General features: G+C 53.0%; 10 protein-coding genes across 10 annotated transcripts; 7 read left to right on the top strand and 3 right to left on the bottom strand.

Annotated features, from left to right (window-relative positions):
* Nucleotides 1–1,657: 1,657 nt before the first annotated feature.
* On the bottom strand, nt 1,658–2,146 carry CTAM01_05865 (DnaJ domain-containing protein; the record flags this gene model as incomplete). Its single annotated transcript, XM_060521895.1, has 3 exons — nt 1,658–1,799; nt 1,909–2,036; nt 2,096–2,146. 3 exons carry the CDS (start codon nt 2,144–2,146, stop codon nt 1,658–1,660), a joined length of 321 nt encoding a protein of 106 aa, XP_060383564.1.
* Nucleotides 2,147–2,669: 523 nt separating this feature from the next.
* Nucleotides 2,670–3,544, top strand: CTAM01_05864 (ribosomal protein L24e; the record flags this gene model as incomplete). Its single annotated transcript, XM_060521894.1, has 3 exons — nt 2,670–2,674; nt 2,783–2,894; nt 2,987–3,544. 3 exons carry the CDS (start codon nt 2,670–2,672, stop codon nt 3,542–3,544), a joined length of 675 nt encoding a protein of 224 aa, XP_060383563.1.
* A 760-nt stretch (nt 3,545–4,304) lies between these two features.
* On the bottom strand, nt 4,305–4,853 carry CTAM01_05863 (uncharacterized protein; the record flags this gene model as incomplete). The annotated part of the gene is made up of 2 exons (XM_060521893.1): nt 4,305–4,691; nt 4,761–4,853. The coding sequence occupies 2 exons, from the start codon at nt 4,851–4,853 to the stop codon at nt 4,305–4,307; spliced, it is 480 nt and encodes a 159-aa protein (XP_060383562.1).
* A 372-nt stretch (nt 4,854–5,225) lies between these two features.
* On the bottom strand, nt 5,226–6,469 carry CTAM01_05862 (uncharacterized protein; the record flags this gene model as incomplete). Its single annotated transcript, XM_060521892.1, has 4 exons — nt 5,226–5,633; nt 5,790–5,837; nt 6,082–6,336; nt 6,392–6,469. Coding segments are annotated over 4 exons (789 nt in total), but the record flags the coding sequence as incomplete, so codon positions are not given.
* Nucleotides 6,470–8,185: 1,716 nt separating this feature from the next.
* On the top strand, nt 8,186–8,506 carry CTAM01_05861 (uncharacterized protein; the record flags this gene model as incomplete). Its single annotated transcript, XM_060521891.1, has 1 exon — nt 8,186–8,506. One exon carries the CDS (start codon nt 8,186–8,188, stop codon nt 8,504–8,506), a length of 321 nt encoding a protein of 106 aa, XP_060383560.1.
* Nucleotides 8,507–12,467: 3,961 nt separating this feature from the next.
* On the top strand, nt 12,468–13,961 carry CTAM01_05860 (tat pathway signal sequence; the record flags this gene model as incomplete). The annotated part of the gene is made up of 2 exons (XM_060521890.1): nt 12,468–12,985; nt 13,160–13,961. The coding sequence occupies 2 exons, from the start codon at nt 12,468–12,470 to the stop codon at nt 13,959–13,961; spliced, it is 1,320 nt and encodes a 439-aa protein (XP_060383559.1).
* Nucleotides 13,962–15,477: 1,516 nt separating this feature from the next.
* CTAM01_05859 (uncharacterized protein) lies at nt 15,478–16,828 on the top strand (the record flags this gene model as incomplete). Its single annotated transcript, XM_060521889.1, has 3 exons — nt 15,478–15,890; nt 15,991–16,072; nt 16,160–16,828. The coding sequence occupies 3 exons, from the start codon at nt 15,478–15,480 to the stop codon at nt 16,826–16,828; spliced, it is 1,164 nt and encodes a 387-aa protein (XP_060383558.1).
* Nucleotides 16,829–19,917: 3,089 nt separating this feature from the next.
* On the top strand, nt 19,918–20,778 carry CTAM01_05858 (uncharacterized protein; the record flags this gene model as incomplete). The annotated part of the gene is made up of 4 exons (XM_060521888.1): nt 19,918–20,309; nt 20,385–20,438; nt 20,503–20,598; nt 20,652–20,778. 4 exons carry the CDS (start codon nt 19,918–19,920, stop codon nt 20,776–20,778), a joined length of 669 nt encoding a protein of 222 aa, XP_060383557.1.
* Nucleotides 20,779–21,946: 1,168 nt separating this feature from the next.
* Nucleotides 21,947–22,792, top strand: CTAM01_05857 (uncharacterized protein; the record flags this gene model as incomplete). The annotated part of the gene is made up of 2 exons (XM_060521887.1): nt 21,947–22,062; nt 22,276–22,792. 2 exons carry the CDS (start codon nt 21,947–21,949, stop codon nt 22,790–22,792), a joined length of 633 nt encoding a protein of 210 aa, XP_060383556.1.
* Nucleotides 22,793–24,520: 1,728 nt separating this feature from the next.
* On the top strand, nt 24,521–27,235 carry CTAM01_05856 (PHD-finger domain-containing protein; the record flags this gene model as incomplete). Its single annotated transcript, XM_060521886.1, has 2 exons — nt 24,521–27,019; nt 27,089–27,235. The coding sequence occupies 2 exons, from the start codon at nt 24,521–24,523 to the stop codon at nt 27,233–27,235; spliced, it is 2,646 nt and encodes an 881-aa protein (XP_060383555.1).
* Between the last annotated feature and the right edge of the window lie 481 nt (nt 27,236–27,716).

The following is a 27,716-nucleotide window of genomic DNA, read 5'->3' as shown; positions in this document are numbered from 1 at the left end:
CCTTTAAAAGTCAGAAGGCTTGTGTATCAAAGAGAAAGAGAAAGGGGCATTTAGATAAGGTGCCTTCCCTACCGGTACTTCAAGAGGTGGAATGCTCAGCTAGACGATGGAACAACCAAGATGAGTAGAGTAGTGAGGCGGAATGTGCGATAATACTGATGAATCCAGCCTTAGGAGATTGTGAATACTGCAAAGAGAGCAAACTGAGGTGGATCATAGAGATCACAGTGACAAAGCTCTCTCAAAAGTACATTGCTAGACTTATTCAAGTCCTGTCGCTATGAACGCGAACATGTGAATTCTTTCATACCCTCAGTAGCTTACGTTAGCGGCGGCAGCTACTGAACAAGATTCCGAGTCTTATAGAATAGTGCGATTCAGAATGATGATAACTCTGATGGTATTCAATCAAGATGTACAGCCTTCTTTAACGGGTATTAAGGGGAAAGAGGAGTTTTTGAAGTCACTTTGCTGCTACAGTATACATCTTTGACAAGTCGTAAGTAGTTGGTAATTGAGGAAAATCTAAAGAACAGCACCGATATTCTGGGGACAGACGCTTCCAGAAAGCACTTGAGAGCAGCAACGGCTCCATTCCTCTAGCATTATTCTCAGCTAGGGAATGAGTGAGATAAACAGACTTCGCGGACAGATCCGAGAACGTAAATTGAGTCTAGTTACAGCGAACAAGTAGGCTACAAGAGGAAACAAAGCTTCAATAACATCTTAAGCAGGCTGGACAAGTTGAAGCACCCTTAGGGGGACGCTTCCAAACTTTGCCGCACAAGTATGTAAGTCGAAACCCGAGCGTTTGCGAGGTCAAAAGCTTCAGTCATCAAGCTGTAAGATAGGTAGCTTGAAGTGGTGGGAATAGCTAACGGCAAACGGATGAAAACATCTCAATTATCTGGCTTCAGCTACTGATGTATGCATTAATACAAACAAGGTCGAAAATTTCTTCGCAACTGGATCAGACTGAAGTTATCCAAACACTTCTTACACAACAGCCGCGGCCCAACAAACCGATCTCAGCACCAGATAACTCATCGTATTAACGCAAGCAGCATCCTAATGTCCAAACTTTCCCCAGTAAAAGCATTCTTATACACAACCAGATTAAGGTAAACAGCCCGAATCAATCCACTCTACCTTAGGTTGGCTGGGGGCGTCTCCTCACAACGCACAGGGACTGAGCATCAACGCCCACCAGCTTGCTTTCCCTTCCAACCTGTTCCTAAGCTTCAAAAGGCGCCCGTTCATATGTAGAGCACAGAATGAAAGCAAATTCGATGGTTTAAGAAGGTAGATGGGAGAGAAGAGAGACGAGAGGGTCTCATGCCATTAACCATGTTGTTACAACAGGCCCCGATACCCAGAGACCAGACCATCCCAGCCCAGTCGTACGCGAACCCCCTCTTTTTTAGAACCCCTCTGAGGAGATCCATGTCGTCGCCCATAAAACGCCACCGCTATGAAGAACGACCAATCTATTATTACAAAACCATGTAGTCACCCGGATTCGGAGTTGAGTAGGCAAGGGCGGGGCCCATCCGTCCGTCCGTTGGTCCCATGGTATCTTGTTTTGCGTTCGTATGTCTTTTTCGTGCTTGTTGTTACATTTCCAGATTTCCAGATGCCGAGATGATTACGGCTAATGTCAAGACGTCGTCTTCTCGAGCAGTTCCTTGGCCTCGTTGACCTTGGTTGCGAGGTACGGGCTACCGCCGCGATCGGGGTGGTTCAGGAGCATCAGGGTGCGGTGCTGCTTGCGGATCTTGTCACGAGTGACGCCGCTCTCCCTAAGAACGCATCATGTTAGATGTTGTCTCTTTCCGATACTTCCAGTTTGACATCGTCTTCCCAGGTATTTCGCCAGGTTACCGTGCTTCGGGGATTTCGTCGACTTACTGGAGGGAGAGAATGAGGCATGCCTCCTTCTTGTTCATCTTGGGCTCGAAGCCGCCCTTGTAGAAAGCCTTGCCCATCGCGCCGACGCCGCCGCGTGATCGGCGCCATGCGACCAGACCAGCTCGGCCCTGTAGGAACACTTTTGTTAGTCGTGGTCCTTCTTGAATGCGCTTTGTTTCTATCGTACCAAGAAAGCTGCGACGGCAGCGCCGCCTCCGATAGCAAGAACAGAAGCCATGACCGCTAAAGTTTTGTGTCGTGTTTCGTCGATACGTCGTTGGAAGGTGGTGGATGACTGCGGAAAAAAGCGGATGGGGTATCGCGAAGAAGGTCTTCGGGGTCGGAGAGCTTTTTTTTTGGGCTGCAGTCGCCGCCGCTCACAGAGCAAGCCGTGATGCGCCGGTCTTGGTCCGTGCTGAGCCGCTTTTCGGAAGACTTGTTGGACCGTTCCGACAGGTTCAGTTGAGTGGAAGCTTCGTTTGCATTATGTCAGCAGACCCCTGGATTCCACCAATCCCGCTGCAATCTTATCGCAGCAAAAAACCACCTCAGTTTCCCCCCGCCCCACCACAATCGATAAGCGGTGCCTCGGAGCGGCAGAAGAAAAATTTCTAAAAAACTTTTGGAGGTTGAGGTCTCGATCACCGCCTTCTGAACCCTCCCCGTGTGTGTGTTTGGAAGAGTCGTCGAAACCAACACCAACAACCCAACGACCGTGTGACTACTAACGTGATACCCGTGAAGGTATCAACGCCGTCACAATGAGGTATGCTCTTATTCATTCATCCATTGTCATACAAGTCAACCATTGACCCATGGTTTACTCTTCACTTCATTCGTATTTGCAAGCTTTCTGACTTCATGATGCTTTTAGAATCGAGACATGCTACTTTTGCAGTCGCCCTGCCTACCCCAGTAAGGGCATCACCTTCGTCCGCAATGACTCCAAGGTGTTCCGCTTCTGCCGCAGCAAGTGCCACAAGAACGTACGTCTCTAAATCATCTTCAACGACTCTTGCGAAGAACACAATCCCCCCTTCTCCTCGACCAATGGACTAACCGCCCCTTGGCACCACAGTTCAAGATGAAGCGCAACCCCCGCAAGCTCAAGTGGACAAAGGCCTACCGCGCCTCGGCGCACAAGGAGATGACGGTCGACAGCACCCTCCAGTTCGGCGCGCGGCGCAACGTCCCCGTCCGCTACGACCGCGACCTCGTCGCCAAGACGCTCAAGGCCATGGAGCGCGTCTCCGAGATCCGCTCCCGCCGCGAGCGCGTCTTCTACAAGAAGCGCATGCAAGGCAAGCGCGAGCGCGAGATCGCCGCCGCGCGCAAGCTCGTCGCCGAGAACGAGCACCTGCTGCCCCGCATGCGCGGCTCCGAGAAGAAGAGGCTAGCCGCCGAGGGCGCCACCGAGGAGGAGATCGCCGCGCTCGAGGCCGAGGGACGCCTGGCCAAGAGCAAGGCCGGCAAGGTGTTTGGTCGCGAGAAGATTCGCCAGCGGGTCACCGTCGACGGCGACGTTGTCGAGGAGCGCGAGGGCGGCGTCATGCAGGAGGACGACGGCGAGTGGGACGACGAGGATGCGGAGGAGGACGACGATGACGAGGATGGCGATGTCGACATGGAGGATTGAGCGTGACGACCACGACCAAGAGGGACGTTTTTGTCACGTCTTTCTTTTTACGAACCGACCAAAAGGAGGAGGGGGATCCCCCATCCCATCGAGGGATAGGAGAAGATGGAGAAAAAAGCCAACCAACCGGATGAAGAGAAAGAAAGACAAGCTGCTAATCGAATCGAAGAATGGGCCTCTCTCTTCTCTCCGCTCTCCTTTAGCAGAGACAAGAGTTGGTTTTGGGGGGGCTTTGTTTTCATACACGGGCGTTCAGGGATACAAAAGGGCTATTTAGCATCGACGGCGTTTGGTGGCTCTGAGAAGGAATACCACAAAAAGTTATCCACGGTCCAGATTGATCCAGATCGGTTCCTCCGTCATCTCAGTCGCCACCTTTCCTCCCGTCTTGTGGATGCGATGCCGTATCCTCTCAGCCTGCGTTGTCTGGTATAACCATCCGGATGCGTTCCGCAATCTCGAGGGTATCCGACACTGTCTAGAGTGAATAACGGCATGCCAACAGAAATGCGTGCCATCACATTGTCGCATCCCCCTTTCTCAGAACAAAGGAGCAGGCGAATAGACATGGCGAACTCTAGCTTACAAACTGTCAAATCTTCTACATGCTCTCAAAAATTGCAAGTGAAATCGCCCAAGACGAGCGTCGCGGGTATGAATGCCTCTTGAAATGTTGTACAAACGAAACCACCCTAACTCCAGGTATCCCACAATCCCATCACCGGGCAACGTACACGCCGCTCTGGGGTCGCCAAACTCCTCAAGCACCCTCCTCTTCCTTCTTGGTAGTATGGTGAAAAGCCTTGGGCGGCATGGGCAAGCCGGCCTCGACGTCCTCAATAATCTTCTTCTCGAGCGCTTCCTTGCGCTTCTCCTCCTCCTCGCTCGCCTCGGCGCCAGGCACGACGCCTCCCGTATAATTGCCGGCGCCGCCGCGACCAGAAGCACCCCTCGCCGCCGACCGCGCGATGCTGGCATTCACGGCCGCCTGTGTCTTGCTCGCGAGCTCCTCTTGCTGCTTGGTGCCGGGGAGAGAGGTCGGGTCCACGTAGTTGCCCGAGCCTCCTCGTCCCGCGCGCACGTAGCCGGTCGAGGTCGGTGATGTCGAGGAAGCGGCGACGTCGGTCGACTTTTGGGCCTCAATGTCCTGTTTGCCGTGGAGCATTTTGGGTTAGCTACGAACTGCTCTTAGAGGGCAGGCCGTCTCGCGTGTTACCTCTGGCTTGGCCTTTTCAGCATCGTCCACGTCCTTCTTTGAAAAGAAGTTCCCCGAGCCTCCCCTCCCTACTTTACGGAATACATCGGACATGGTCGTTGCGACGGGGGCTCCTCGAGCTTGGTGCTGCGGGCGAAATGGGACTGCGATGCGACTAGGTCTGGCGGGATACGACAGAAAGTTCGGAGCAATCTGGGAGACGACTACCGCAAAAGAACGGGTACGAAAGAGTCGAAAACGTGCAATGAGCAAGATAAAAATGCGGTAAAGAGATAAAAAAAAAATGCTGCGTGGTATCTCTGGGCAATTGGTTCAATAAGAAAAAGTGACGTTCAGTTTTGGTGTAATTGGCACTCCCTATCGGCTAGCCACTTGCATAGTGTGGCGCCGCGGGGTTAATCAAAAGCTGCGTGGGATGGGCCACTTTATCAAGTGTACGCGGTCGGGCTTCCGAGAGACGGGAATTCATTCCAGTTTATCGACAACAGACATTCCTGAACACAAGGTTGCTGAGCGCCGGTTGCCCCGAGTCTTCAGAGAATAGAAAAATCTTGTTTCTCGTATGGCTCCCTTTCCGACAATATATTTCCTCCTCGGGACCATACGCGTGCGGCTCAACACGGCCCAAGACAGCTCACGCAACGCAGCACTCGCTTGTCGATCGCTGCATCCGGACATGAACTGCCCTTCATTCATCCTGGATCTTCCATGTGCTGCTGTCAAGGGATAATTCTGCTCGGCTTCGGACAGGTTTAGAGAGAGATCGACAGGTACGTCGACCAGGACCCATGACTTCCTATAGTCTTCAAGAATAGCAGTGCCTTGCAAAGATTTCTTTGACGCATTTTCATCGTCGGGACCGAGAGGAGTGCTCTGCGAGATCCCAGGCTGTCAGCTATTCCCGAAAGGTGGCTGTTGCGAGACTTTCCCATTGCAGCTCTCGCGATGAGCTCTACCACCTTAGCCAGTCCAAGGGTCCAACCCCCCTCTCTCTCCGCTCTCTTTGTGTGAGGGGGGAGCGGAACGCACGGGAGCGGTAGCACCAAAAACCTTCTCCCGATCCCCGATGAACCTTCCCTACGGTTCGGCGCTTCTCTATTAATACATAGAGAAAAGAGGTCCAACACAAGGAAATAGCATCGCCCCACGTGGAATGCCTTTGCTGACGCAGGTACGCTGGAAATCGGACTGGTAAAAGCAAAACCACAAACGCTTTGCCTGGGGATGTCGTGGGCGTCCCTCACACGTCTTCCCAATGAGAGGTGAAGAGGCCCCCATTTCTATCTCAGAGAAAGATACGGAGTACATGACAGTACGAAAGTGTACCTATGTGGTATCCACTCTCGTAGACAGGGTTTTTGATAGCGACACGCATCCGACGGAGACTGGAGGGGTGATGTGCAGCTGCGGCAAGAGGGGCGAGTTGGCCAGACGCGTTGATCATCCTAGTCCATTTGTGAAAGTGGCATCCACAGGTGTCTCCGCTGTTCTTCTGTTCTCGTCGTGACAGCGCGGGGATGACAACGTAGCAGATACCATGCTGGACCGTTTCCGAGAGGAGCTGAGCTGATAAATCCTAGGCATCCGTATCTTGGTGGAAAGATAGGAAAAAGGCGAATTCCCATACTCACGTAAGACAGTAAGATGAGGCGCAGCACAACTCTGTCCTTTTTCGCTACGCTCAGTCCTATGACCCGTGGGAACAGGCATCTGCTTGTTCCGTGTCTCGATTCTCTCAAGGCGCGAGGTCGGCCGCGAAGCTGTCACTTCACCTGGTAAACCTTATCTCCCTCGCGTGCAGGGTTGCGCCTTTTCAGAGAGTCCGCCGGCACAACCGTTTTGTGAAATTGTGCGGCCGGCGACGATCGGCGGGGGTTGTTGCCTCGATGGGAGAGCTTTTATGCATGGAAAAACCAGCTTCGGGATGGCATGGCACTGCTCAGAGAGTGAGGGGTGCAGCTGCAATGGAACAGGGCAGGACCCTGGCACACTTGTCTCGACTGCCCTACTGCCGTGCTGCTGAAGTATTGGGAGCAATCGACGATTTCGCCCGGTGGCTCCCTTTCAACCCGCTCGATGGGCTAGGACAGCCCTGTAACAGTGAGAGGCCGAAGTGTGATAAAGTTGGCGATCGACAACACGTTGACAGTTTCGCGGTGGAGTTGCCATTGGGGCGTTGCCCTTAGTGTGCTTTTGTTTTGCGCAAACCAGCTTCAGAGTCTGGAAAAAAATACGGAGTAGTCGGAGTGTGCGCCGATGCGCTTGAATCCTATGATTTGTCGAGGGACAATGTTGGGAGAATGCTTAGTCGTACCTGGTCGTCTTGTGGAAACCCTTTGTCGATCACGGATCATGGGTATAGGGCACGACGAGCTGATGCCAACGTGGTTCTTGCGTTAATCAGACGCGGATGAAGTCGACCTCGAAATGCGACCATGAACAATTGCCCTCTTCAGTCGGCGGCTAACAAGGCATCCCCGTACTGTGTCTGTTGTAGAATATGGAGGCCATGCCTACTCAGTCTACTCGGAAACCAATTTGCATGTGTTACACAGCATTGTTAGCTGCCGTCGATAATTGGCTGGACCGTTGAACAATGCTTCTTCCATCTCGATGTCTCTCAGCGCAACGACAACATGGCCAGCGCTTCCGAGAGCCTTGCCAGACGCAAGCTTGCGTTGACCTCTTAAGTAATTTGGCACCGGCCAAAGCCAGCTTTCAGTGACGTCCAATTCAAGGTAGTCGAGTCTCACTAGTTGTGCTCTCTACTCTCCTAGACACTGGTTGCAGTTCCTTTGGTTTAGTTGGCCACCTCCAATGGTAGCTAGCGGGCGTAAAAACCGGTGAAAGGGTTTGAGACTGTCAAAGAATCAAGACGTGAAGCATAGGCGGGAGGCTGGCCTAGAGGCGTGCAGCCCGCTGGCGTTACGGGAGATTCCAGAGTCCCAAGTCGATGCCATAAGGACAGGTTTGTGGTCTCTTTTTTTTTTCCTGAGACAAGAGCGTCGACGTTGGGGAAAGACCGGAGGCATAGGTACCAACGGCAGAAACCGAGAAGACATTTTGCATGCGTTCAAAGCGTCACTTTTGGTGACTGAAACTCTGGTCACCCAGGTCTGGGCTTGAACAGCTGCGCCCAGTGACGTACCAGTTGCATAGTGAACTTAGGTAATGCCTATGAAGGCGAGGTTGGCTCTGTCCAAGATTCGGGCAGAGCGTGCGTCGTGTCTTTCTCGCGTGCGGTGTGGCTTGGCCATCTCCGGACATTGGCGAGTAGATTGATGTTGGAGGACATCTCCGCTGACGATCTTGGGACTGCGTTACCAATGCCTAGCCCAGGCTGAGCGATGGCATCCAGGAAACAATAGTGTCAAGTGGCAAAGGCATCCCATTCTGATTCTGGCCGGTCAGAGGCAGCATAAGCGATGGTCTGCGTCGGGGAGCGCAATAATGACGGGGTGGACGACGTTCCGCCAGAGGCACGAGAATCCACCCGACTTGCCCAGAGCAGAAGCCCGCATGGCGCCCGATGGAGGAGGGGAGGGGGCCAGCTGACCGTCCCGAATGGCAATGGCGGCCCCCTAGCACGGCGTGAGGGAGACGGAGACGAGACCGGACCCAGGACTGACCGTCTGATCGATATCCTGGCCAACAGCTGGACTCTATCAGATTCCAGCGGATTGCCGGTCAGCGGGAGGTCTGGAGAGCAAGAGAGCTGTGAAGAGACGGCCGACGGCGAAGGGTAAACTGCTGGTTCCGTACTGAGGACAGCGTAGTAGGCCGGGCCGGAAAGTAAAGTTGTTTGATCGGGTTCGCGTTGCTCCAATGCCGCCTCAGTCAACTTCAGGCCAGGTAGACCGACCGTCTCAGCGAACAAGTCCTGTGATTAGTGGTCACTAGGAGGGGCCTGTACCGGTATCTGGTCAGAAAGTGGTGGAGGAGGTAAGCTGGTGGTGGGGAAGCCCCAGGCGTGTGGTTGTGATGTCCGCCTCTGGGGCGGATGATTGGGAGGACGTTTCGCTGGGGTGTCTGGTTAGTGTGGAGCAGAATGAAAGAGGACGAAGAAGACAAGGAGTGCGAGAGGGGGAAGGGAAGAGTGGACAGGGGATGGGGGTGGTGTTATCGTCAACCTACTATGTGTGGTAAAGTACGGAGTACGGTAGCCCGTAGTGGTGGTGGTGGTGGACTCGTGGTGGCTCTCCATCGTCGCAATCCGTTGATGGTTGTAGCACGTCTCCAAAACGGACACGAGAGCTTGAACGGCACACGGTGTAGGGCTTTGTTTGTCCGATGTTCTGCCTGTCGTTTCCCATCTGCTTTGGCCGTGACCCTCTACGTCCTTCTCCGGATGGAAGCCGCAGCTGTTGCCCCTGAGTTGACAAAGAATTGAACTCATGCTTGGTCCGCGCTCGGAGCAAACTACGTCACTGGTTGAGATACGGGTGGATTGGGACTTCCCCAGGAACGTGACTGACCAGGGCACTGTCCCCACTGTGTATTTGTCACAGAATTGTGCAGACAGTCAGACAGTGTGCGATGAGTTGTCACTGTCCAAGGAGTACATGGAAATACGTACCTTCCCTTGCCCGGGGATTGGATGGTGCTTACCTAAGGTAGCGCCTGCCGAGCCTGCACTGTGTACCTGCGTTGTTTCTCAGCACCAACAGGAGGGAAGTTCGTACCTGCCTCGCACCCAACGACTTGTCAACCCAACAACGCCGTCGAAGAGCTGTCTCCTGCTTGGCTTCCGTGTGATCAACGATCAGCAGAACCGTCCATCGGGGATTTTCTTTATTTCGGATTCTTCATCATTTCTTTTCCCGTATCTCTTGTATCTGTACTTGCTATTACTCGAGACTCCTTGCTCCTTGCACTTCTCTGAGCCGACTACCGGTAGCCATGCAGATCCAATCAAGAAACAACAGGTTTACGATAACGTCGCCTTTTTCGAAGAAAGAAGAAAGCGAAACAACGGTTGTGAAGCACAGAGTGCTCAAACCAAAGTGCCAAATCACAGCCAAGGCACACAAGTCGGCAATTGCAGAAACACTAGGAGGCATCCACCCGAGTTTCAATAAGACATCTTTCCCATGCCTTTTTGCGCAATGCCTACTCCGTACCTTGCCTCCTTGCTTCTTCCCACTTTTGCAGCTTACCATAGACACTCACTACCTACGGAGTATCACGTACTAAGGTTCTCGCGCAGTGCTTCCCAAGCTTGGGTTTCTGCCGTTGACAACCCCCTCACGGTCTCGCTCATTCGACCAACGCACAGCGCATTGCGCACAGCTCACAACCTTGAAGCTCGCACAACACGACTTTGGCATGACCTGGCATAGCAGCAATGCAAAGCTACTGCCCTCTCCCCCGCGTGCGAACTTCCGTTCCTGATCCGATGGAAACCACCTTCTCCAGTTAAACGAGACCAGACGCGGCCAATGCTCTTTCTCTCTCTTTCTCTCCGCCCTATGCCCCAACGCCCCAACCTGATGCTCACTGCTCCAGCCTCGAGCTTTATGGCCCGGGAGCAGTCGCCTGTCCTCCCGCCTGCCTCCCTCGATGGAGCCACCGCGTTAGGGGAGCAGAGCCGTCGTGGGGTGCGACCCAACGCTGAACCTGGCAATCCGCCGAAACATGCCACTTGCGGTCGATAGGCCTCTCGCTTCCGACCAAGACACGACATTCTTTACAACTCATTGGAGCCTGTATGTTGTCTCAATCATTCCACATCGTTACCTCGCGAACAGAAGACCCCAAGAAGGAGAGAAGCAGAAAAAATAAAAATAAAAAAAAGATTTAGCGGTCACCAGACTAGCAAGGTCCCGACAAGTCTTCAGACGACTACGAAGTATCCGTACGGGATCAAGGGCACCAGACAATCAGAGAAATAATTAGGCACTCGAGCCAAACTAAGCCACCCTGGTCTACCTCAGCTAGGGACCAAGGCACGAGTCCACCTGTGTTGGTGTACGGGCGAGGCGTTTACCAACAAAGGCCGCGTTTCTTTGAGCGTCTCTCTTGTTGGCTTAGTCGTTTGGCATAGATCCTGGGGCAGAAATACTCCCATATCACACACACATCCACCGTATATCGTCATGTCCGCGCTTATTTTGAGAATCCGGATGATCCAACTTCAGAGAGCATCGTGAACAACCGACGAGCGGCAACGACATCTGCGAGCACTCAAGAGTCGAGAATAAAAGTGCCATACATAAAATTGCTATTTACGATGTGCAACTCAAGCACGCTATCGGCCCTGGCCATCAATGGGTCTGGGCTCTGGGACGAAGGACGAGGGTTATGGGTTACTGGGATGGATCCATGGGCTCCGTTCACCCCTCCCCCAGTGACCTTTCCCCGCCGCACCGGCGCCTTACGGACACGTCCATCGCTCGGGAGGCCGACCATCGCTCGCCCATTGCCAAAGGACGACCACGGGCCATGCTCTATGCTCCTTGTTCCTGGCGCCCGTCCGCTGCGCTCACGGTCATGTCCACTTGCACCTCCCACCACCTGAGAGGTACATGCCAGCGTACCTTGACCCGGTTGCACACTGTGGGACACGGGGAAGGGGACAAGAAAGGAGTGGAGGTGGAAAGATACCTACAGCAGAGACGGCGATGCAGAGAGAAAGAGGGAGAGAGACGGAGAGAGAGAGGGCCAGCCAGCCAGTCAGTCCCCTTCCCTCGTCCATGAACCCAGCCGCGCACCTCACCCTCACTTCCAACGCCAAAGTCTGCACCCCCTTTCCCTCTCTCAGCACACACCCAGCCCCACCCATCCTCTCTTCTTTCTCTCTCCTCTGCCGCTTTCTCATTCTTTCCCGCCCAGCGTCGTCGCTCTCTGCGCTCTGCGAGTTCAAGGTGTGAGGGGGAGTGTCGTGAGTGTGTGAGTCTGGTCCTCCCTCCTGCTGCGGTACGGTCTTCTGCCCCTCCCCTCCCTCCTCCTTCTGGCTCCTTCATCCTAGCGACCTGGTGGTGCAATACGACCAATGAAGGCTAATGCTCGTCCCCGACCAGCGCTTCTCTTCCATTTCTTTCTGGCAACTTGTTGGAAAGGGCCGTCTGGACTGTTTCGCCCATTGCTGGACTTTTTGGATCCTCTTCCAAACGTACTCTGTCTCGAGCCCACAACTTTTTCTCTCTCACTTCAGCTACACCTCGATTCAAAGCACAGCATTGAAGCGGAAGGGTAAAGAGAGAGAAAAAAGTTCAATCCGGCCTGGACCTCGACAGCCCTGTTGATCATCAGTCGACTAACCCCAAGGCATCCTGACCGTTCAAACACCACCACCACCACCACCACTACACTCACCACATGCTGTCGGCTGGTCCAGCTCGGAGCTACTAGGTACACCCGCCCACAGACACACCCCTGCCGAATTGCTGCTCCTCCCCAAAATAATATTATTTCTCGCCCGGAGGCTTGTCTTCGCGACTCATTTTCTACCTGTCCATCTGCCTACCACCGTCGAACAACAACACACGATACCGCCGCGTCTACGAATCACTTCACTTTCACAATACTCTAGCCAGGGACAAAGTGTTCGACACTCGTTGTCGAACCTGTTTAGCATCGGTAGTTGGCAATGGCCTCTTCAAAGGTATGCCCGGAATCGGGATTCCAACCCATGCCCTGCCCTGCTTAGCTCGCTCCCAACACGCATCTCAACCCAGTCTTGCTGATCACTTCGTCCTCGTTCAGGAAATGCAGCAGACCACAAGGCCATTGAACCAACACCGTCCCTCTCTATCAACTGCTTCCTCTTCCGGCCTTACCACGCGACAATCCCACTCTCGCACCAACTCACATTCCATCCTCAGCGGCGCTCTCAATGCCAACCACCGTGTGACTCGCCGCAAGTCCATGACAAACACCGCCGCGAACGCGGCGGCCATGGCAGCGGCAATCAAGGAAGTGAGCGGCGACAAAGTCACGCCCATTGCCGTCAGCTCCCGTAGGAACACTGCCTCAAAGAGTGCTGCAGCCCGCGCCGCCATCATCGGGAGTCTTCCCTCGCCTCCAGCGAGTCTGCCGACGCACAAATTCCACTTGGATGGAAAGACAGAGATCCACGAGAGCGCCATTGAGGATGACCCAGTCAACGGGTCAGCCGACGAAGGCGATGATAATGCTCAAAAGGCTCGTATTCGTCGCGCCAGCGATGGTCAGCCTCTCGTAAAGGAGGGCAGGAAGTTCAACCGCATCGAGCTCAAGTGCGAGACGTGCGGAAAGGGATACAAGCACAGCAGTTGCCTGACCAAGCATTTGTTCGTTTCCCTTCCCTTTCCCAATTCCCTCATTCCATCCCAAACCTTGTTGCGTGGGTTTCGAGAATTGCATGCTGGGTTCCCAACATCAGAACTAGTCGAGCAGTTTGTTGACTCATTTCTGATCAGGTGGGAACACACTCCCGAATGGTCCCTGACATCCAAGCTGCTTATTTCTAAGCATCAGCAAGTCCAGCTCCTTGAGGCTGCCTCTGTCTTGTTGACCATGAACCACAAGGAAGAGGGTGATGCGGCGACGCCCCCGGATTCCGCCAAGGATTTCCCTAGTGACCAAGAAGAGTCGACTTCCCCCGCTGCTTCTGGATATTCAGACGAGCGACACAGCTCTGCCGACACCACCCCACCTCCACAATTGGAGGGATTTTCGTCGTCGGATCGTTCGTTCGCGAAGCGGTACGGGTCCGGAAGCGGATTCGGTCGTTCATACCAGTCTGCGCCGTCCATGAACCCTCTCGTGACAGGCAGCATGCCCCATGGAACGGGATTTTCTTCACACTTCCGTCAACCCAGCCAGGATCAACGACCGCCGTCGTCAGGGAGAAATGCCACCGGACAAGAAGATCAGGACCTGGCAGCCGCTGTGGAGCTTCTTAGTTGCAGCTTCAACAGCAACAACGGAAGAACAGTGCAGCTTCCAGCAGACGCTCCTCCTGTGCCCCCGCTACCGGCGCAATATCTCGACCAGGCGGCATCCTTCTCGAGTGCTGGGTTCAGCGCAGGTTTCAGTGCGGGGTTCCTCAACAGCTTCCCTAGCAGGCAGCCAGAGAGCTTCACACGAGGCGAGGTCCGCGGCTCCGATGTCAAGATGGAAGACAGCGATAGCGTGATGGACGATGATGACTTTGACCGCCGATCTCGATCTCGAAGCGACGAAGATGACGACGGCGTCTTCGGACGTATGGAGGAATAGCGAAACTCCGTTCCACGATTGATGCCGACGATATCTGAGGAGATGAGTACATAACGAAGAGGGAAAATGAGGGGAGGATGTGTTTCTTTTGTACCACCATATACTAAACCCTGTAAATGAGGTGGTTCTGTCTCCGCCGCCGATCTCTCAGCACCAAGGAGTGGAGGGCCCGGTCTTGCATCATGATCTGGCCCAGCAAGGCAGGTCGATAGGATGGGATCGAGATTGCAACTCCACGAGGTTAAAGTGAGAGACGGAGATGGCGTCGAGCGAATGCCCAAAGCTGTCACGCTGATGGTTCTGACGAGACAAACGAGTGCGATGCCCCCAGATTGGCCGCGACGCTCAGTGTTCGGTATGGAACCAGCATAACGAAATGAAATGAAATAGATAAAAAAGTTCAAAAAAAAAGATCCTGGTTGACATTCGCCGGTGGTGACCTGTGTGACCTCTTGTCTGGATGAATAAGAGAACTCTTGATCGCGACGAGGCACTTGGGCTTGGAGCGTGGCTAATGTTTACCAACGATGATGGCTGAAGTGACGAGGCAAGCTGGATGGTGGTTGGTGTGTTGGAACGCCAGCAGCAACCTTAACCACCCGGAGCTTTGCTCCCGAAAGGCGAAGATTTGCATGTGAGCTCATCAAGCTTTGAAGATCACACAGACAAGACAGACACCAAGCAAAGCAGACGGGGAGGCAAAGGTAAGGTAAGGCCAATTTTTGACAAGAGTACAGATAGCATCCTCCTTCCCAAGGCTTGGAAAGCTTTGGGGGGTGGAGGTTCGCGCATGTATTAAATATCTCTAGAGCGGAAGGGGATGATGGAGAAATTCGATTCGAAAAAAATAAAATGAAAACAAAGAGAGGGAAAGAAGAGGGAAAAAACGATGGAGGAAAAAGTCTGCAATTACGGATCATGGACGGAGCCAGTAGAAAATATCTATCCTTGGGAGCCCGCTCACAGTGGAGTTTTCCCGCTTCGCTGGGCGGGCTGCTGAGGCACGGCGGCGGTTGTTTGGTGGCCGGCGGTGTGGGGAAGGAAGGTAAAGACCGCAGTAGGACTCGAGAGTTGAGAGAAGGAGGACCCGTTGCTGGCTCTTTCCGGTTGTGTTTTGCCCACTATTAGACCACACAGCTTACCTCACCACCTTCCGCGAGTTGCTGTTACCCCAGCGACGTCACCTTTACCCGTCCGGACAGCTTCTTTCTCCACTCGGCATCATAGGTAGGCCACTGTCCACAATCCACAGCAGCTGCCCTGGGCGGAAAAAAACGTACAGGTCTCACTTTTTCTTTCCTCTTTGCCCTCGTTGATCTCATCGTGTCGCAAACCGCACATCGCAAACGGCTGCTGCTGCTCATTTCTCCCACAGCCTCACTACCTTCTTTTTTCTCGCTCTACCCCTCTCTTGCGTCTGCAGCGCGCATCGCCAATCCCGAATTCGAGGTTCTTCGCTACGAACGTGACACGTTGTCTCTTCAATCAATACACGCGCAAGCACAGTATACCCAAGATGCCCACGTTAAGACGCAGAAGAGAGGCATCGCGCCCCGTCGAGGAGCCCGAGGTCGACGAAACGACGTCCAACGCGATCGAACCCATCGCAAGCCACCTCGAGAGGCTCGTTACCGCGCCTGACGGCACAATCGAAGCTCTAGCTGTTGTCAACGACGCGACAGAGGTAGCGGAAGCAAAAGAGACAGAGGCACTCCAAATTAGCAAGAGAGATCGCGATCACCAGCACCCGCGGAAGCAGCGATCGCACCTCCCGAAAGCGCTGCAGTTCCCGCTTGTTACGGTGTTGAGCTTCAGCATCTCAAGTCTGTGCTACAGCTTTCTCAGCGAGTGGAGCCGTGGAGAGCTGGCCGGGATCTCAAAGAGCTTGGACACCTGGGGCGAGGTTGCAACTTTGGCTGGATGGCGCATGTGAGTCACCTTGGGAATCACAGAGATGATGTTTCTGGGAGGATCGCTCGAGGACCGGGCAGGAAAAGGTATCTTTGCTGACAATCGCGATCTCGTGTAGATTCGAGCTTGCCCTTGGCTGGTTCGGCAACTTTGATAGCTACGATCTCGCTGCGCTCAACCTGCTCGCGCATGGTCCGCCGGTACGTTGTGCTCCGACGAGGAATGATGATGACGCCAGGCTTGGGACAGTCAACTGCAGCTTTTGCTAACATGCATTTTGCGTCTAGGTTTACCTTATCGCTACCTTCTACAACATCAGCACCGCCACCGCCATCTCGGCTCTGGGCATTGAGATGCTGTCTACCTTCCTGCCCTTCCAACTTCTGAGGCCTTTGTCGGGCGCGCATGCCGGCGCTAAGAATGTCGCCAACCGCGAGATTCTCACCGACATCCCGATCCAGATCTACACCACTATCCTGTCGGCAGCCATTTACAGCCTCACCCTGTTTACTGCTTACAAGACCTACCTGCCCACCACCCTCGTGGTCTACTTCCAGGGGCTGCCGAGCCTTGCGCCCGCCTACACCACCAACTTCCTGGCTACGTTGCCCGTGACAGTTGCGTTTGGCGCTGCAGCAAAGTCCTTCATCTTCACGCCCTTTGTCGCGACTGGCGAGACTTCCGAGGACGAGAAGCTGGCCGAATTCGACCCTGCGACGGCCACGCTTGGCGAGACTCTGGCGTGGAACATTTGGGGCTACACGACGCGGGCGAAGGTTGTCATCCTGCGAACCGCGGTCGCCATGATCGTCACGGGTGTCAACACCTACCTGCAGACTTTCATGACCGTCAACGGCGTCGAGTCGTATGGTGCGACTGCTTACTCCGGCGCCTGGGTAGCCGCGGCATTCTTCACCGGTATCGGTCTTGCATTCGTCGGTGGTGGAGACTCATGAGCGGGGATTGGGGGATGTGTACCTTGCTTTGCCTCGTGACCAAGGCAAATTCTACCTTGGCGAGGCGGACAGCGGATGCTGACTGTCTAAGAAGAGGAGTTTTGGGGCTTTTCGAGGCCAAGGGTGGTCTCTTTCTTTTTTGTGTTGCTATTCGGGAAACTTTGCGCAGCTTTGGAAAGGAAGGGGAGTTGCTTGCTTGGAGGGGCGATGATGCACATCAAAAGGTTGTTGCTGAAGCTGCCTTGCCCAGTGATCCATCCAAGTCGATGTATACCAATCTTATCTTGCGTCGTCTCTTTTCTTTGTCTATGTCTCGAGTAGTGTATACATCGTTTTTGGTCTTCCTGTTCTCCGTGCGTCTTATCTGTCTGGCAGCTTCGAATTCGCCCGTGATACTGAAGTTACCCGGGCCGAGACCTTTGTCAAGACAACATACTCAAGCCAATATCGCAGGGAGAGAATCAGTGACGTGATGATTTTCGCGATTGTTCACTTTTGCCTAAATATGGCATGCATACGTTCTACACTCGTGACCCCTTATGGAGTACACAACACACCTCTAACCAGGACGAGCTTAGCCTGACGGCTGATTGAAAGAAGGTAAACTTGTTTATTACTTGATACTTTATTACTCAAATACGCTTCCAAACTTCGCCAGCATCGATTCCGCTTCGTTGCTTAGTGTGTTTATTGTCGTGTTGCTCTCATAGGGTTCACATTCGCTATCCGAATCGGTGGGCGAGTCGTCAGACGTAATCGTCCGGTTTCGGATTTGTGCGATAATGAACGGAATCTAGCCGGCAGAAATCACCACCTAGAATAAATGTTAGTAACATATTTAGAACAAGATAAGAAGTAGTTACCTTCGTGACAGGACTGATCTACATGCCCAAACGCTTCCAGATGCTCGGGGTTGACAAATCTACCACGGTGTCTAATTTCGTAATGACCGTATCAAGCTTTTTAGTGATTTTATTGTTGCGTTGTGTCATGATCCTCATTGTTTGATCCCAGTACTTTTGGTTGTCGGTGCTTGTTTGGATTAGCGTTGTAATCATGTTCCGATTGCTAGTACGAAATGACTTGACGAGTGTTTCTAGTATAGTCGCTTGGTTTTGTAATGCTATAAGCACGCGTTTCAGTGACTGGTCGTTCATCTTTTGCTTGTTCGTAATTTGATTGATATATGCTCTGCTCAGTTTGTATCTTTGATTGCGCGCTATAGTCGACGAGAATTGTCGGAGGGGGGGGGCTGCCATCTTGATGACTGGTGCCCATAAACGGCGTACCTTCAATCGAATTTGTTAGCTATTATAGCAAGATAATATCATGATACAAACATACCACGATTGAGGTCATGATTTAATTAGAACGAGTGCAAAACTCTACAACGAGTGGCAGTTATGGATTATTAGATGGATTGTTGAAGAACATGTGCAGTTGGGAAAAGAGGAAATACGTGAAAAGCGAAGTACCGGAGATACATCCTGCTTGGTATCCGACGTTCAACGCAATGACTACTACCTTGGGAGCTACCCCAACCTTGCAGCTGCCCGCATAGTTTCCCTTGCATGTACACATACGGCTCAAAACGTGTGGAGACACCACCGCAGCTTCCTTTGTCAGACAAACAATACGCAAGCCTCGAGCAGAGAGCGGCGCAAGAGGTAGGTACCTGGATAGGCATGGAGTATTCCCAAGGCAGTTTTCGGTCACTTTGGCTTTTTGCTTTTTCTTATCGGAGACGAGGAGAGAGGAATGGGCAAACGGTACGGGATTCAAATGAGACATGGGACATTGAGGTCTTTTTACCTGTTTTTTCTTTGTCCTTTCTCGGCTACCTTGCGAAGCCAATCGCTTGCTCGCCTGCGGCAAATTGTATCTGCACGTAATATGGATTTTGTACATGCCATTGAGGCTGCTGCTGCCACTGCTGCACGCCGCGCCTAGGTGAGGTAGATCAGGGCTTGCGGTCGGATTTGCTTTGCGGACGCAGGGCGGCAGGGCGGCAGGGCGGCAGGCAGGTCAGATCTTTTTCGTTGCGCGTAGGGGACATTCCATGTACCGTAGCATTGCGGCTGGAGCTGGAAGCTGGATGCTGGCCAGCTGGGGCAAACAGGCAATGAATCATCAACATTGTGTGTGCTGAGACGGCTGGGCAATGGACGGGGTTTAGGCTGCCGCGCCAGGAAGACGACGTCAAAAGACATTTGGGAAATATTGCACCTACCTACCTGACTACTATGCCGTGCGCAGTTGAACGCGGCTGTTCGGGTCATGGGTGTGGGGGGGGGGGGGGGGGGGGAAACCCGGGGGGGGGGGTTTTCCGGGAAAAAGGCCGACAAGAAAAACAGCTTTGGGGTTTATACCTTTTTTTGGGGGGGGGGGGGGGGGGGGGGGGGGGGGGGGGGGTTGGGGGGGGGGGGGGGGGGGGGGGGGGGTGGAAACTCCGGGACTGGGGATTTACCAGGAAAACGACGATCAGTAAATCAGCTCTTGGGATTATATCACTTTTTGAGCAGGGGGTAGGTGGGAGGCACGGAAGATGGAGTTTGCCGATGTAGGGCGAAAAGGAGGGGAGACTGGGTGTTCAGGCACACACGCGGGGGAACATCTTCGTAGACAGACTCGTATCGCCCGCAATTCTTCATCTTTGAGTGACGGTGGTGGACCGGGGGGCAGGAACTCATACTTGCAGTTTTCTTTCAGCTTGTTCCGGTCGGACTCTTGATTGGGAAAGTAATGTTTCGATTTTTGTTCATGGAGCGAGCGGCTGAGGCTGGTCTCGTTTCTTTGCTTGTCTCCGGTGGGCAATTCTGCCCAGCGTGTCGGGCGGACGAAGCATGGCGGTGGTTGATCCAGTCGAAGAGGTCAGGCAGGTACGGAGAAGTTGGGGCAGCTTTCTTGCTGTTCTGGAGATATATGATCTTCAACAGACCGCCCATTTTTCTCGGGAGTATATATGGCTTTTGGTTTGGTTAGTGCCGAGCTTGAGAGTTATTTTCACATATCCCCCTCAGTGGAGACCATTCACAGTCATATTTTTGGGCTTTTTAGAGTCCCTTTTCACTGAGATATAAGACGGACCAATGGCTCCCAAGTCCAAGCAGTCGTCGAGGAAGGGCAAGGAATCCGCCGCTGCTGTTACTACAGCCGCTCAATACGAATACTACGACGAGGTTTCTCCCGCTGGCACGACGGGGAGTTACTATGCCTCCTCGTCGACCACGGCTACGACCGGACCTAGTCCTCTGACGGAGTATGACGAGACGCCCGGTGCGGCGGCGGCAGCGGGGACGACCACGGCTGTCGTCCAGTCCAAGTCGATCCGGAGCGAGGGCGAGATTGTGTTACAGGGCCCGCTCGAGGTCGCTGGTTCTGTGAAAGCTGGGGGCAACATCACGCTGAATGGGAACTTTGATGTGAGGGATAAGGTTGAGGCGTATGGGGCGGTCGATGTAAATGGGAATTTGGTCTGCGAGTGAGTACTCATATCCTTCTTGGAGAATGAACCTACACAGACAGGGGCCGTATGCTGATATCATGACGTGAATAGTGGGAAGATGAAAGCGTATGGCAACATTTCAGTGGTGGGGTACATGTCTATCGGGTAAGTTTGTGTTTAATATGCCGCAGTAATCGAGAGAAGACGGCGCTGATGTATGTTATGGCAGTGATAAGGTCAAAGGCTTTGGGAAGTTGAGGGTCATGGGGACGTGTGAGGTTAATGACCTCGAGATATATGGGAACACCACGATACATGGGTTCTTGTAAGTTGATACACCTTGCTCCGAGAGGCGTAGGTTCTGACCTTGCGTTGTAGGAAATGCAAGAAAATGATCTTGTATGGGTCCCTCACAATCGTGGGTCCAAATTCGGGCTACCACGTTGAAGAAGAAGAGAAGATTTGGGGAGCGATTATAAGTCGCGAGGAAGATACGAGTTGGTGAGGCTGTGTTACTTGACGCACTTACAGAAAGGGATGCAATGAGGTCAGCCTGAAAGCTGATTGAGAGGTCTCAGATGCCTCGAAACGGTGGTACGGGCGTCAGGGTGTAAGCTTGTCGTTGGGCGTTTTATGAGACGGCGTTTGGTGTTGGCGTTAACTTGGAATGGCGGCATTGGTGGGAAACACAGCTTGGGAGGCATTTTTTCTTATTATAGAAATGCAAATCCGGATTGGATTTTTAACGATTAAACTTTCCTGCTCGTGCTTGCGCGCCAATGAAGACACCGGGCTTCCTCTTGACCGTTATTAAACCCTATTTTGACCTGGGGATGGGGTAGTATCACAGCGAGTGGGTGACAGAATGATTTTCTGTTTGACTTGTCTAGATCTCTACGACTCTAATTAGTATCATCGGTATGACTGTTTCTTTTCTCTTTTCTCTTACACTTATTCTATAGATAGTACACATTAAGAAATGTATGAAGGTATAGTGAAGTGGTGATAAGGCCAGAGACGATAGAACATACTTTAGCTTGTTAGTGCACTGGCGGGCACGCCATTTTACTAGGTACCCATTTACATGGCAACAATGAGACCATAACCCCACTAACGAACCACCCAGGCACTCCACTGAAACCTTCCCAGCCGAACTTAGGTTCTAGCCGGAACCTGAACATCATCTAATACCCGGGGCGTTTAGCTCAGTGGTAGAGCGCCCGCTTTGCATCCCTTCAGCGTCTGAAGGGGGCCCAGGGTTCAATCCCCTGATCGTCCACAGTAATTCGGGAGATCGCGCCCGCGACCATCTTCTTTTGCTATTTCCACAACGTGTTAAACAAATACACTCTAATGCTACTTTCAAGGGTTCACGTCGTTGGCTTATTTTTATTTTTTCTTTCTTTTTTTTGCACTGTTTTGTTGTGGTTTGTTTGTTTTACTTACATGGTTTCTCGCAGTTTCTCCTGCTGATTAATAGCGTGGGGTAAGAGAGCGGCAGTAAGACGGTAACCCCTTCGAGCTTGGGCTTGTAACGCACTCACTCGTCACATAAGTAATTACATCCTCAATGATAGCAGGAGTAATTTGAAACTGCATCTTATTTGCTCAACTCGACAACAATCACAAAGAAGGAGGCAAGCAAGCACTTCGAGAAGCCGCCCAAAGGCGAAATGGACGAGGAGAAGGAGTGTGAAGAGTACATGCGAATGGTTAAGGCAAATGAGAGGAACGGTACCGCGTCGTACGAGGACAAACTGGTCGCGTCTCATTGCGTCCAGCAGAATAAGTTTCGATTTGGGCTCAGCTCAGCTTTAAGGCATGTGTTGATGTCCATGCGATTCATCAACCGTTCCGGTCTACCGGCAAGGGCATTTCAAATATGTGCCGTAGCATATTAGACGGGGTTCGAAGGTTTCAAGGTACGTAGTACACTCGCTCGAAATCTTTCCGTTTCCCCGATTCTGAACCATCTATCACAGGCGCTTCTTTTCCAACATAGAGATCTTGAGTGTTCGGCAACATCGGACCTCGATGATATGAACACTGCACACTCAGCATTCAATATTCTCAACCAGATAGTCATACATCTCAAGCATCAAAGCCGTGAGCATGAAGCATACACCAACGGCTTGAAGAAGACTTTACAATGGAGATACTCTGGAGATGAAGACAATCGGTCGGGTCAGGTCGATATCGATCTTGTAGGCTACAGCCAACGTCTACAACTCAACTCCGTGGACGAGGCCATAACTGTGATGGTACCTCTGGTTATGACTTGCCCGGTCTTCTTGTCGGACTTCGCCAGCTTCCGACACGTCATGGCTCTGACAGGCTTCATCCAAGATGACGTCCAGCCGCTCGCGGAAGGCAAGTTCGGGGCCTTCTTCCGCATGTACACCAGTGACTTCGCCAGTATGAAGAGGCCGGACGTTCTGCATCTTTCCGACGCTCTGGACCGTGGATTTTTCTCGCGGTCCGGGTTAGGGCTGCGCTCACGCCCTCCGCCGAGAGAATAACATGATGCAACGCATCGACTTAATGAGCCTGAGAAGCTGACAGAGTATATGGATGAGTGGGTTGTCGATGAAACGTGCGTAACGGTGCCATGCCCAGGATACGTCTGGGGCGTAATTTTTACAGCCGTATTTTTTGCAGCAGGCGGCTTGGGCATTGGATTCAGTGTCGGCCAACGGATCAATGGTGTTGATCCCTCGAACCTGGCGACCTACCTTTGGGTCGTTGCTGCTTTATTGTCTTGGTCGGAAAGAGCATGAAGGTAAAGGAATGGGCATGGAACGACTTTCTCCGGAGGCGGGTTCGCTGCTGCTCAGTATCTGAACTACAGTCGGTGACTAGGATAGACGGGCAGCTCATAATCGCTAAACTCTTGCATGATGAACGACGGGGCAGTGTACTGAACATCAGGGCCCCCTACAACGCAGCTTTCCTCAGAAGGTCTACCGAAGGGTTTTCGATCGATAGGCCTATCAGCTCGTCAACGCTCTTAATTAGCGGGTTGACAATGTTGAAGGTCGTCACGGCCAAATGGCACGCTTTGGTATGCCTCGACTTTCGAAGGGGGACAGATTTGAGAGTGACCGCCCACACCCCAGATCCCCGAAAAGAACATCTGATCTGTGAGCAAATCGATAGACTGCAGCCCGGAGCTGGTGTGACAGCAGATGGCGCACAATCTCAGACTAAGTACGCCTTTTCAAGGTCCAGAGAGCTGACATGGAAAAGGGTACAGGGAATTTACCCACAGATGGAAGCCAGGTTCGTATGAAGGCGGTTTGTTCTGATGCCAGCTGACATAGGCTTGCTTTCCCTTGAATAAAACAGATTCTTTGAGTTGGACATGATAGAAACAGATCTGATATAATATGCTCCGCATCCATATCTCAAGCAGTTCTTAGCGGTTCATCATCATAGTTGATATGGCGATCAAGGCCAGCGCCATTTCTCCGAAGCGGAAATTCCGCCTCTTCAGGGAAGAGTACATAATGGGAAGTAGCATCGGAACGGCAAAAGAGAGTTCATAAGTACGATAGATACCTAGACAATGGTAGTCGTGAGAGGCGTTACATGTGTTGGACTCGTCCTACTGAGTGCCAGCCATGCCGAATGCCTTGTCAGGCCGAAGAGGTGCGAACATGTGGTATCCTATCAACAATAGATTGGTATCAATTTATATATCTGTAGGTGCTTTCGTGAAAGTCACAATAAATTATAAAATATCCCCGACCTGTCTTCCTTATATTCACTAATGAATAGTTCCGAAACAAAGTCGAAGTTCAAGAAAGACTGGACACGGATGTACTGATGCTTTCGAAGGTACCACGGAATAGAATAAATTACGCAAAGCAAAGGTACGTACCCAAGGGTTCTCCGTGAATTCGGAAGTTGAATAATCCGCGGCAGACATGCCCCGGCCGTGCACGGACTTGAAGAGTACCAATTGGCCAGCGCATCTGTCAGTGGACGTTGGAAGCCCCGCCGGCCCCATCGCAGCTGCCCCAAGGTCCCTAGCGGCAGGGAGCTCACAGAGCTAAACCGAACATCACATCAGGTCGCGACTCCCCTTGCATACGCGACCCGCAACCTCATCACAAGCATGCGCAACTGTACTTCGCAACACGCCCAACAGCCACCATCGATTCTCCGGTGTCAAATGCATCCAAAGTGATTGATGCGCCGCTTTTCAGGCTGACGGAATATACTCTCATTGCACCCCTTCCGACGAAATGGCCTCTACCGAGGAGGGCGCAGACGCCATGGACATTGAGGTGTCGCCCAAAAACAGGACCTCGGTCGAACACGATATACACCAGTCGCTCGGTTCCATCAGCAACTCCGTCGAGTCACTCGAGATGCGCGCCGATCCAGACGCGCAAGCTACAGTCACCGACTTCCTCGACTTTACCGAATACCTTCCTTCCGATATGACGCGATCACTAACTCTGATCGGCAAGCTCGACCAAACATACACCGAAGCGTCAATCAACGTCCACAACCTCACCTCGACCTGGGGAAAGCTACCCAGCATTCCCGCTGAGGAGCGTCCGTCTCCCGTACAGTTGCGTGCAGACATTTCCGACAGCCTGAACCATGCAGTCAGCTCCCGGGTTTACGCGCATGCTGAGGCAGTTCGCATGTCTGAGAACGTCAACCGCCACTATAATCGCGCAAACACCATACTGGCCAAGTTGAAGAACCTGCTGGAAAACTATCCGGCAGAGGAACAAAAGAGCCCCGTGGCGACCTCCAAATCTCAGCTTGTCAGAGCGCCACGGGTGATGCGAAATGGAGATGGCGAGAAGGTGCGCAGACCACGGATACCCAGGATTACTGTGCCCGGCGAAGTACTACCGCCATACGACCAGTTTGTGGCGTACTCGGACGACAGTGATGAGAGCTCTGAAGAGGAAGATGATGATTCTTTGGGACGGACGCCAGCTCGCACAACACCAGCACCGCGCATCAAAGTTGTCAAGACCCCCAAGGCGAGGCCACCAAAGACCCCAAAGGCTGCGTCCTCGGCGCGGCCTCCCAAATCTGCTGCGGGCCTGGCTTCTGCGGCAACTCCTGCTGTTGTGCTGCAACCTCCGCCAGAGAACGCCGTGATAGGAAGTGCGGATGCCCCCTGGTTGCAACTGACGCCATGGGAACTTGCGAGGCTTAGAAAGCGGATGAAGAAGAATGCAACATGGAGTCCTAGTGATACCATGATTTTGCGAGAACTCAAGACGCTCGGCCGTGGCATTGATGCCTACAAGGAGGCAAAAAAGAAGGCCGAGGACGAGGGCAGAGTTTTTGACCAGGTGCCTGCGGCTCTGGCCCCTGATGCTGAAGCTGGTAACAAACCAATTCCGGAAGGTGCCATTAGTGCCGCTGCGCTTGCGTCTGATGATATTCAGCTGAGCAATCGAGGCATGAAGCTCAACGAGGCCAAGAAGCTTAAGCGAGAGTCACTGGCTAAACAGGCTGCAGAAGAGGCGGAAGAATCAGCTAGACAGTTTAGGGAAGCTGCAAGACTTTTGATGTCTCATGAAGCATCGTCATCATCGGCCGCGAACAACACAAACACCACCCCCACCACCAACAACAACAATACTACCACGCCCTCAACGGCAAATAATACTACAACCAACACAACTGCAGACCAGCCGAAAGGCGCAAGCAAAGCGAAGACTCCAGCGAAGCCAAAACCCAACGGCAACAAGCGGAAGAGAGATTCTATCCCAGAGGCTGAGGCCGAGAAGCCTGAGCAACCGCCAGTTGAGACACCAGCGCCTCGTCCCGCTCCAAAGCGCACCAAGACGGAGACTCCAGTGCCGCTTCCTCATCTAAGAGCCAGTCTCGCTGCGCAACCTCTGACAGAGTCTACTATACCACCTCCTGTTCTTACACCAGGCGGTACTGCGGTTACTCCCAAGATGACAACCCCAGTGCCGATTCCTGTTCCCGGACAAGATGGCTCGACGACCACAGGCACTGGCCCTGCGGCTGCGAAGCCAGCGAACACATCCGCGCCGGCCTCTTCGCCGACTGGTTCGGTTGGGCCCCCGGCGTCAGTCGCAAGCACTGCCCCGGCAAGTATACTGACCAAGCTACCCGCGGAGACGCCAATACCGCCACCCATCTTGTCCCCCAAGAAGTCCACCACGCCCATTCTTCCTCCGGTGCGTGACTCTGCAGCTCGAAGGGAAACAAGGGGCGAGATGGCAAAGAAGAATCAGCAGCAACTCGACAACCCCACACCAGTGCCGGCGCCACAGGTTCCGCAGGCACAGCGCTCGTCATCTGCAGCGCCTTCGATCAAACAATCAAGCTCGCGTGCGGCGACACCAGGCACCACACCGGTGCCCGACGGCCAAGGGAGACGTCCCAGCTCGCGAGGAAAAGCTATGAGTCAAGAGCCACAGTCTTCGCTAGCAACTGACAGACCCCGTCGCGCTAGTACCGCGCGGAATACGCCAGCTCCCGAGCAGCGACAGCAGAGCAAGAGGACTAGAAAGCCTGTGCCTGGTATCGTCAGCAAGACCAACGCTGGAGGCAGCAGTGCCGTGGGTAAGCGAAAAGCGGCTCCCAAGAAGAAACGCGCTCAGAAAAAGGAAAAGGGCCAGCCGATCGAGATCGAGTTGGAAGAAGACGACGAGGGTAACCCAATCGACCCGAAAGAGCCACGGTATTGCGACTGCAACAGAGTCAGCTTTGGCGAAATGATTGCGTGCGACAATGAAGTAAGTGTTTTTTCGTGTAGCTCGAGGTCTAGGATCACGCTGACAATTGTTCTTTTTTGCGTTCAAAAGAATTGCGATAAGGAATGGTTCCATCTAGAGTGCATGGGTATGACCCATATTCCTGCGCGGACGACAAAGTGGTACTGCCCCGATTGTCGCCTTCGTCTGAACATTGGGGAGAAGGGCGAGATTAATGCTAGGGGAGTCAAGGCTTGAGATGAGGTCCTAGATGCGAGGTACGGCGTTGAATCGAAGGGAGATCACTCAAGCGGCGTTTTTGAGGGTATCTTTTAGGAGCGAGGAGTGAAGGTTGCCAGGGCTCATGATAGGCAAAGAGCCACTGCTGTACATTATTAGTCGTGTGTATCAACAGTATATGAAAGCTGCACCACGGTGTGGCTGTTACGGCGTCTGCGATTCTTCCAGTGTCGCGTAGTTGACGGTTGCGAGGGAATGTGTGTGGTTGATGCGAATGTACCGACTGCTTTACATATTGTCCTAAATAGGTAAGCACCTAGGCTTCTAGTGCCATGATCGGGCGACGGGGTGGGTTACACGGGACCGTTCGGCACATGCGGGGCCGGCGACTGCTCTGTGTCCGGCTTGAGAACCCTTACTCGATGCGACGAGTGGCCGGTGGTTAGCGTGGCCAGTGCATGAAATCGAATTCTGAAATTCCAAAGACATTGCCGCCGGC

The sequence above is a fragment of the Colletotrichum tamarilloi genome, assembly GCF_030869305.1.
Source record: "Colletotrichum tamarilloi strain Tom-12 chromosome Unknown Scaffold_15.1, whole genome shotgun sequence".
NCBI lineage: Eukaryota > Fungi > Ascomycota > Sordariomycetes > Glomerellales > Glomerellaceae > Colletotrichum > Colletotrichum tamarilloi.
Note: the sequence above shows the minus strand (reverse complement) of the source record. Positions and strands in the feature narration are given on the sequence as shown.